This window comes from Microtus ochrogaster, chromosome 8 (genome assembly GCF_000317375.1).
Source record: "Microtus ochrogaster isolate Prairie Vole_2 chromosome 8, MicOch1.0, whole genome shotgun sequence".
Classification (NCBI taxonomy): domain Eukaryota; kingdom Metazoa; phylum Chordata; class Mammalia; order Rodentia; family Cricetidae; genus Microtus; species Microtus ochrogaster.
This window is the reverse complement of record NC_022015.1, coordinates 12,227,749-12,237,946: the sequence shown is the minus strand read 5'-3', so window position 1 is coordinate 12,237,946 and position 10,198 is coordinate 12,227,749. Positions and strand designations below refer to the sequence as shown.

General features: G+C 45.0%; 1 protein-coding gene across 2 annotated transcripts in view; it reads left to right on the top strand.

The window, feature by feature from the left end:
- Ppfibp2 (PPFIA binding protein 2) overlaps nt 1-10,198 on the top strand; it is a 154,053-nt gene that overhangs the window by 84,661 nt on the left and 59,194 nt on the right. For both annotated transcript variants that reach the window (XM_026781536.1, XM_026781537.1), the window contains exons 4-5: nt 3,817-3,909; nt 7,989-8,102. In XM_026781536.1, the coding sequence (XP_026637337.1) occupies nt 3,817-3,909; nt 7,989-8,102 (207 nt within the window). The remainder of the gene's footprint in view (nt 1-3,816; nt 3,910-7,988; nt 8,103-10,198) is intronic.

Genomic DNA, 10,198 nt, shown 5'->3' with positions numbered 1-10,198 from the left:
CTTCCTTCCTTCCTTCCTTCCTTCCTTCCTTCCTTCCTTCCTTCCTTCCTTCCTTCCTTCCTGTGTGCACACACCATGGTGCAAACGAAAGAGCAAAGGACAACTTTCGAGAGTCAGGATTCTTGCATTTTACCATGTGGATCCACATGGTCTTGGCAGTGAGAACTTGTACCTCCTGAGCTACCTTGTCAGCCCAAGGAAAAAATCTTTTTAAGAAACTCAGCTATTAGGCTGAAGTCCCATTGGCCTTTATCTCATCTCTGACCTTTCCCTAGAAGAAAATACTGCTAAAGGCTATGAGGTAACCTTCTGGAAGCTTCTGTTTTCCACCCATATGTAAACAGCTTTAAAATTGTGTTGCATTTCATCGTCCTGCCACGGGCCACTTTTGTATCGTGCTTTTTTTCACGGCCCATCTTGTGTTTCTATGCTAGGCATAAATATGAGCCTGGAGTTTTAAATGCTGTAAGTAAGTGGTCCAAATTATGGACCAGGCATCTTTTGTTTAACTATTCCCTCAGAGACACTTTCCAACTGTGAGAATAGTCACACAGTGCACAAACAACACAAAAACTAAATTTTATAGTTGAGCTGTCCCTGAATTAATCCCAAACAACAGAAAGCTCCTGCAACAACATAGTAACTTGAACATATGATCTGCTTGCTCCATAGTTCTTTATCTGTAAAATGGGAACAGAAGTAACACTCTTTTTTACGAGGCGATGGGAAGAAATAAGACGAAGGGCTGTATGAAAAGTGCTCTGAGCAGGTCCTGGCTTCTGTTGAATGCTGTGTGTCTAGAGTGCTGTGCTCGGACAATACTGTGCTCCTCTCTCAGAACTGCTATGACCTTTGCTGTGTGTGTTATCCTTCCAACTATTTTGTAAGCACCTCAGGAAAGCAATGAGTTTTACTGAACTCTGTTTACAGTATCATCATAGATGCGGTTTATCCCAGTATACAAAGTCTCTCTGTGAATAAGTAGACCTCTCCTAGGTAGTCAGTTTGATTTTCTAAACTGACTTATTTGCCAGAACCTCACTACACAGCCAGGCTGGCCTCATATGATCCTCCTTACTTAGTGTGCTAGCCGCCTTATGTTCATTTTTAACACATTGTGATTCTTATACTAGCTGCTAGCTGCTGATGGAGCCTGCACCATCAGCCTTTCCTACTGTGTGCTGCGAGCTATGTGTCAGGCATTTTCTTTTTGAATGTAGGACTTTAACTTATTTTCTTACCATGGCCTTTGGGTCAGTTAGTACAAATGGCTGCTACAGTGGGTGACTGCAGAGGCATCATTGTGTTAAAATATGGGACTGGTTTGAATGAGTTTTGTTATCAACTCAGCTGGCAGGTACTGTTCCTAGAAACCACCAGAGGCCCGGATGGAAGAGTAACTGTGGAAGAACCATCTGTATGAGAATGACCTGCGTGGGTTTCCTAGGTCTCAACTGTCAGGGGTCAGAGTTCAGGCATGGCATCAGTGGTGCAAACACAGTGTGAGAGAGAAAGAGCTTCTACTACTATGGTCGGGATGTGTAGCCATCTATGGGACTCACAGGAACATCCAGCAGCAAAGGCAGAGAGAGTGAGGCAGGACCTGGGCACCATGCAATTACTTGGTTTCCCATAAGAAGTCTTAATTGGCGGATTTAAAGAGAGCAGATGTTAGATCCCCCCAAAGAGATAGCAGCCACCTTAAGTTTGTTTGTCAGGTGTCTAAGTTGTGCCTCTGCAGGAAGTGGAGGGAAAGGAGAAAGGCTTCTGAGTTATCACTGCTCTCCTGGTAGGAGCCATTCTGGTTTTGTAGAGCTTTGCCAACTCTCAGTGGTGACTGAACCTTTGACTGCACCTTGCTATGGGAAAGTAAGACTTGCATTCAGAAACAAGAGTTACAGCGGGGCCTGGTGAGACAGGCCTGTGGTCCTGTGGGAGGCTCAGGAAGGATTGCTATGAGTTCAAGGCCAGCTTGGGCTACACGGTGAGATACATGATGAAACCCTGTCTCACATAAGACAAAAATGATGTTGCAAAGGAAAAGTAAAATTGTAGCAGTTACTGTAAGGGCAGACTGTACATAACTGCATACAGCACAGTGGCTGTGGGGACTTGCCAGAGACTTGTGGCTAGATCTACCCTTTAGTCCTTGGCCTTCTCCACCTTCCTGTAGGACAAGTTGTGACTCTATGGCTGGACAGTGCCATTTATAAATAATGGTGATTTTGACCTTGGAATCAGACATACATTGACATTTGGGAGACTAGCTGCTTTCCTCTCTGTCTTCTGAAAATTGCCACCCACTGTGAGTCCTTCAGCAGGAGAATGGGCCCTGCTCCTAAGAGTTGTCTTCTCACCGGTTCAGGAAAACAAATGTTAGCTGTGACCCACCTCTGGATGCTGGGGGCAAGTCTGCCCCGTGGGGGAGCCTGGGTATTAACTACTCTCGCAGCAGTAAACTGCCATCCACAAAGGAGCCATTGGTGATTGTGAAGGCTCTTTGTCTGTGGCATCAAAGAGATTCTATCACAGTGTTTAGATGGTGCAGGCTTGAGCTGAAGTGGAAGGAAAGGCAGTGGTGTCACCAGGTGCCAAGAGCCATCTCAACTGCGCCTGGTACAGCTGTCTGGGAAATGCCCTAGGCTCAGCCCACTACTGTCCCTTCACCCGAAACCCAGTGAGGCTCCATTTTATAAAACGCCTAGTTGTTCTAGATGGGGGTGATTCTGTCACTTGTCCGTCACCTGGGATGAAGGGCAGAGGAGGTGCTTTTCCTCAGACAGGTCAGACAGCCTCTTCTGGTGGGGAGATAAGCTTCATGATCAGATGGAACAACCCTGGACTTTTCTGAGTTGCCCGTTTACACAATTGTGCTTTTCTCTGGATAAACACCTCCCTCAGGAATTGATCATTGACACTGGTCAAGCCCAGATTATCAGGATAACAGCTCTCCCACTGAGCAGTGAGATCTACTGTTTGAGGCAGGCAACCCTCTGCATGGCTGCTGTGGATCCCTGGTTTCAGCCTTTCCTTTGGGATGGAGGAAGGGAGCACGGGTGGGCTGGGAGCCAGCTTTGTGCTGTTAGGAGCTCTGAGCCCACTCCGGGCTCAGGGCAGTTTGTAGGCGTCTGTCCTCCTCGGCCACTTCACACCTCCTCTTTCTTTCTAGTTCCTAGGTCTTCCCATTTATCCTTTCCCCTCTGTTTCACTCATTGAGATCCCCTGGGTGTTCTTTGCTTAGATTCCGCTCACAATTGTGTCATTGAAGCTTACTGCTCTCAGTGTAAGTGCTGCTGAAACACGCTCTTGTCATGGCTAAGTTTGGAGTGGACCTTCCGATTGGTTTTCTCAGTTCTCTCTGTGACTGATTAGGATGTAAATCTGCAGAGCTCTAGCAGGAAAGGGTGAGGATTCCAAGGGTGTCATCCCACTTTTCACACGTGCACACTCGACAAGTGGTGCTCACTGCAGTCTCCTTTCCAAGCAGACCCTTTACAGGCTAGGCCTCCAGCTGAACCAGACCCAGCATGCCTGGCTCATCAGGTCAAGCCCTGCTGCTTGGTTGGAAGCTCTTTTGAGGCTCTTCCAGCCAAGGGTGAGGTCATCAGGGGTGGTTTCACCATCTTCTAGGACACACCTTGTAGTGGCATGTGGTCTGGGCCTCTGGGCTGTCTTGAAATCAGGCTTTCTGTTTTGGGATTAGTTTTGCCCATAGCATTGTCGAAACTGTCCTTATAAGTGGCACACATTGTGCATTGCATTGGGAAGTGGTCAGTGCTTTTCTAGCCCTTTAAGTGTGTTTTTCCCCCTCTTCAGTCCCAGGTAAATCACCACAGTGCTGCTAGTAATGAAACCTACCAGGAGCGCCTGGCGCGGCTAGAAGGAGATAAAGAGTCCCTCATACTACAGGTGAGTCCTCTTGCTCCCTAGCTACCCCAGGAAAGGGAAGACTCCCCAGGAGGAATCCTCTGCAGGAAAGTATTGTTAGTCTGTGAATCCTTCATTTATCTTGTGCTCCTAAGCATCTCTCTGTGCACCCTACAAGCCCTGTGGGCAGGTTGAGACTGGGTGCTAGCAATGAGCAAACTGGGCCCAGTTATCTGGGAGCCTGTAAGTCTGCTAGAGGAGATGAGTGTATCCTTTGTCACTAATAAAATTGAGCCCTGAGTGACACAGCCTCAGGGAGCACGTTGATGGAATCTGGTCCATGAGTCTGAACCTGGATCCAGTCATATCACTTGAATGCCAGATCCCCTGCTCTGGTTGCATGGGCTTTCTTGCTCTAGGAGAGGAGTGGAGCTCTGAAACTTTTCATAAAGAAAGGACACCAAAGCACTGAGTTTCAAAACTCAGTGTTCCTTGGTAGGACATCACATTGTGTGTTCTTCTAGAAAGCCTGCATTGCAGCAGAAGGAGCTCTTTGCTGTATTATCCCCCGAATGCACCAATACATTTCGCAAGCAGGTATTCAGGGTCTCCTCTGCATTGCATACGAATCGACAGTTTGGAGAATGTAGAGATCAGTGTCCTAATTTCAGCTTCTTAAAAAGCTTGAAGGATTAAGAATAATCCTTAAGGAGATGAAGGCTGGGATTCAGGTTTTAGAGTGCTTGCTTATATGCATGAAGTCCTTGAATTCCATCCCCAATGCACTGGGATGGTGCACACCTGTAGTCTCTGTGTTTGGGAGACGGAAAAAGGAGGCCCAGAAATTCAAAACTATGTAGTTGGTTTGAGGATAGCCACATGAGACACCCTCCCCACCACACACACACCATTGTGCTGAAATGGAGGAAGTGTAGGAGGGGGACGTTGAGATCTGATGTTGGCCCCAAGGTTTGGAACACTAGGTAGGGATTGTGCATGAGATGGCAGTATGCGTATTTCTTTTTCTTTCTTTCCTTTTTTATTTTATAAACTTAAGATTAATCAATTCTTTCAGAAACTAGAAATTCTGAGAATTTCACTAAGCAGATTAGGTAAAATCTGTCTTTTGCTTGTGCCTCTCTCACCTCCGTTAAATGATTGAGCTCATACCAAACATATAATTTGTAGCCTACTTTTATTCTTTTATTTGCTTCATTGACTTTTTTCTTTCTTTCTCTTTTCAAATCGTGTTTGCCTGTATATATGACTGTGTGAGAGTGTTACATCATCCAGAACTGGAGTTACAGACAGTTGTGAGCTGCTATGTAGGTGCTGGGAATTGAATCTGGGTGCTCTGGTAAAGCTCTTGCCACTGAACAATCTCTCCAGCCCCTTCAATGATTTTTTAAATAATTAAATCATTATAAAGTAATTGAATATCTGGTTTGTCAGATACTGGTTTTAGATCCTGTGGGTATATCAGTGAATAAAATGGAGAAAAGGAGAGACAGGGCGGGGGGAGGACGGGGGCAGAATCCAAACCAATACCTAAAATATTTCAGGTAGTGATAAGTACCATGGAGAAAAATAAATTCAGATAAGCAGTGTACAGACAGGCGCTCCCTGGCAGAAGAAAGCTAGGGTGTAAATCATGGATACCTGCAGGAATGCATTCCAGGCAAAGGAGGTGATCAGTCCAGCCCACCAACAGAGATGAAGTGCCCTTGGTGTGTGGGCAGAACAGCAAGGGGCTGTTGTGGCTGGAGTCCCTGGAAAGAAGGGGTAGCAGGGGCCTGTTTTTATAGCACAGGTCCATTGAAGGGTGTAGAATTTGAAACTTCATCCCTAAGACATGATTCATGAAATGATAGTCCAGTTTAGGACTGCATAACAAGCAGTATAAAACTGCAGACTTTTACAGGACCCGCTACGATTGGAACAACACATAGCCATTTAGATGGGATTACAGTTAATAAAGAAGACCCATGTAAAAAAGCTCCCTTTCACAGCCATTTCTGTTCTTACCAAGTTCTTGACTAACCCCTGTCTAAATAATCTGAACACAGTTGAGGGGCTGTTGACTAATAAAGGTGAAAGTTGACCCTCATGATTCTGTTCTGCCAGGAGCAGTGTGCAAATCATTTACAACTTCTGGCTCCTGCCCTGTTCAGTAGTGCCCCGTGGAGCTGGTTCTGCGATTCTCAGCAGGGCATAGCCACTTGCATAATCTGCACGGTAGTTGAGTCACACTGAATGAGTTGGAGCCCTTAACCCAGAATACATTTTCCTGGGTCTCTTTGTAGAAGGACAAGAATAGTTTCTGTCCCCTCCCAGTTCCTAAACTTATGTTTAATATAGGGCTCAAAAGTGTTTGTTTGTAAAGAATGAAGATAGAATTCTGAAGTATTTAGTGCCATCTCCATACCTCCTGAGTCACATGGCGTTGACCTCAGGCTCAGAAGACCCTGAAGCCCTTTGTCTTTGGTCTTCTGTACACCTGACCTGTTGCCTGTACTGCTCTACAGACCCCCAGCAATGGTATCTAAGAATGGTACAGCTTTATAAATTTTATTCCTTGTAGTGGCACCAACTATAAAACACCTTCCCATAACAGAAACCCTGAATCCCAGGAAGCACAACCATTCCCCAGAACTCCATTCTCTTGAATGTGTAGTTCGTTACCAGTTAAAAAGACATGTGCTATTGATAGTATTCAGGAACAAGGATCAAAACCAAATAAAGATATGTGACTAGAGAGATGGCTCAGCAGTGAAGAGCATTGATTTTTCTTCCAGAGGACCTGGGTTTGATTCCCAGCGCCCACATGGCCACTAACAGCTCAAGTTCCCAGGGTATCTGACACCCTCTTTTGTCCTCTGTGGGCACTGAACATATATACATGCAGACAAAACAGCCATACATATAAGAAATATTAACAGTAATACACACACACACACACACACACACACACACACACACGTGTTGTTTAAATGTTTAAATGGGCCTAGTTGGTGGGAGGAGCCTGTCTTTGGATTATTAGAATGTCAGCACACAGTGCACCCCTGCATCAGCTTTAAGAGTGTTTCAATCATTTACTCCTTATTTGGGTCTAGAAGTACAATATGTAAAATTGAGAGGGTCATTTAAATGTGTGCCTTCAAGAAAAGGAATTTTCTAATTCATAAATTCATTTAAACACTCATAAATGAATGTATATTAACTTTTTCATGCTTTATTAATTATTACAGAATGAGAAATTAATTAGAATAACCTGTGTATAAAGGACCACCATGTCTTCAACCAAGAAGATCACGATTTACTACTCATTGATTCCTTGAGTTTTGGAAGGTCTCCTGTTCTCTTTTGTTTTCCTGTATGGAACTGTTTCATAATAAAACATGGAAAGGATCCTAGGGATCAACTGTCTAATAGAGAAGGCTACTAAAACAATTATAGTATGTATATAGGGCATAAAGCGACTTTGTGTCAATGTAATTTTCTTAGTATTTCCACAGACAGTCTTAGGGTTCTTCAGAAAAATGGCTTCTTTCTTCCATGTGTGTGCAGTGTGGCTTTGGTGTTGTATGACTTAAGAGTCATGTTTTGGCCTGTAGAGCACAGAAACCTTTCTGGAGCCAAGTTCTGTCAATGCTAATACATGCCCTTTGCGTCCCACATTCCTAATTACTTCCAAACGCTCACTTGATAGGTGAGCAGTCCCCACACCCGTGTGAGAGAAGTAAGGTCATTGGTTGGTTTCCATAAAGGTTTGGATTGCTCTTCCCCATGAGGTGGCAGAACCCTGGCAAGAGCTGAGATATGCCTTGAAGTCGGACTGTCCCACTAGAGGAATAAGGAGTAGGAGTCCAGCCCAGAGGCAGCTCTCATGAAGTCTGTTAAGAGCAGGAAATGTGACCAAGGCATCTAGGCAGTGCTAAGATTCCATGGTAAGGTGAGATTCTAACTGGAGTTGCCTTCCTCTGGGATACTGCTTCAACTCACTCACCTAAAGAGAGGCCTTCATCAGCAGGTTGCTTTCAGAGCTTACCCACCCCACAGTGGGAACTTCTCTGCCTGACACGCAGTCCAGATCCTCCACTATTGTCTGTGTTCTACAACAGGTGAGCGTCCTCACAGACCAAGTGGAAGCCCAAGGAGAGAAGATTCGGGACCTTGAAGTGTGTCTGGAAGGACACCAGGTGAAACTCAATGCTGCCGAAGAGATGCTTCAGCAGGTACGGGCAGGTGAAGTAGAGGGCTTTGGACCTGAAGCAGCTCAGGTGTTAAATGCCCCTGTATGGGCTCCTGCTTACTCTCCCATGATGCCTGGAGGTGGGGTTGGCTGTGCACTGTGCAATGTTTAGACAGCGGGTGAAGCCAACCTGAACGTTGAGGGTGCGGTGGGGCGGGGCTGGCCTGTGGGAAATAACTTGTTGAGCTGGTTAGACAGAGTCCTGGAGCACTGGCGCACTGGCTCTCTGCTTGCCTCTTCACTTCATCTTATCTTCGAAGCTGTCACCTGCCAAGGGGCGGCTTCTGGGGTTGTCGAAAGTCAACCTGTCAGCTTGTTTTCTGCCTCTTCCCCCACCCTCACTTCAGTCATTCCCTCTGTAGTTGCTTTTGATTAGAAATTATCACCTAAATGCCATCTTACTGTAATTTAGTTGACATCCCAAAGGAAAGCAATAGTTAGCTGCTTCCTTATCCTTTTGATAGTTCCGGTGTGTGCACACATGATTTGCAAAGTTGTGGTCCCACAGAGGGACAGTCTAGTCCTTAAAGTTGGTACACTTCAGTATGATGTGGTGGTTCTTTTCCATTTGAAAAATATAGCGGCGTACCTGTCTCCACTATCACAGTTTTTTTTTAAGTCAAAATATCAGAATTGACCTAATCATCCTTCATCTTTCCAAAGAATTGTATCATATTGTAAAAAGTAAGTTAGGGCTATTACAAAGGGGTACTGAATTGTAATAAAAAGTCTTGAAGGTCTGCTGAGTAAACCATTAGACTTTTGATTCAACCTAGTCCTAGATTTCCTTTGCTGAAGTTGTCCTTGCACTTTTAGCTATTTTGAAAATTAAAGTGTGCTGGAAGCTTCTGTGTGTGCACTTTGTAGCTGTTGATGTAATACCTGACATGGGGAAGTCTCACTCTCTGTTCGGAGAACAAAAGCCTTTCTCTTCAAATGAGTGGGTTTACTTAGATGACTGATTATAGTCCTTTCCTCAGAGCTCTGTAGGACCAGCCTGTGAACACAGTGTTTGCTTTCTACTGTTGGCCTTAGCGTAGATGTCATAGTTTTGGGGTGTGGTAGTTTTGTTTGGGTGCATTTGAAGAATTTAAGGGAAGAAAAGGTAAATCAGTATCTTGATGGATGTGTCTTTATAAAAACTAGTTGCCAGGTGGTGGCGGCACAAGGCTTTAACCCCAGTAGTCTGGAGGCAGAGGCAGGTGGATCTCTGAGTTCAAGGTCCGTCTGGCATGAGTTCCAGGACAACCAGGGCTACACAGAGAAACCCTGTCTCGAAAAATAAAACAAAACACTGGTTGCAGCGGCATGGAAGTTGCAATTAATTTGCTATCTTCTCCTGATTAATAAATTACCGTGTTTATGGCTCAGTTTGATTTTGCTTAGATTATATACCATTTTTCTTACAGTTTTTCCTGAGAAATTATGATTAGCAACAGGTCCTTTTTAGAAGAAAAAAATTAATCTATCTTTTGACTACCTGGGAAAGAAAATAGTCTGATGGGGGAAAATATCTTTTATGAAACATACGGGGATTGAACTTTCAGGTCTGCTTGAGGTGTGGTTGGATGCAGGCGGGTAAGGAAGGACGATGATAGGCAGTTGTAAACAGTTCAGAGAGACCCTGACCATCTGAGTGTGAAAGTGAGCGAGTGCACTAGAATGTCTGAGGGCTGACCTTTCAGGAAGATGGCACCTGGCTAGAAGCCATGGTTAGAGCTTAGAGAATGGCTGCATTGTAGTGCTAGCATTGTCTGCTTGACTGCTTCCCACTACAGCAGAGTTCCTGTCTGTTGAGGAGTCTGACGGGGGCCAGCAGTGCCTCCACAGAGCTTGGCTCACCCATCTGTCAGCACTGTCACTAAGAAAGCATTTGGGACTTGTGAAACGTCTTAGGCTGATTGGCTTTTGTATCCCGTGTATCCTAATTCTGTGTTATGTGCTGTGAGTGAGGTATTGGGTTATTGATTTGCTTATGCAGTAGATGTGATGTCATCCTTCACCTGCTACAAATTGAAGTAAGGGTGGCTCAGCATTTGTCGCTTCTAGAATTTGACCAAGTTCTGTGTCCTTAACCTT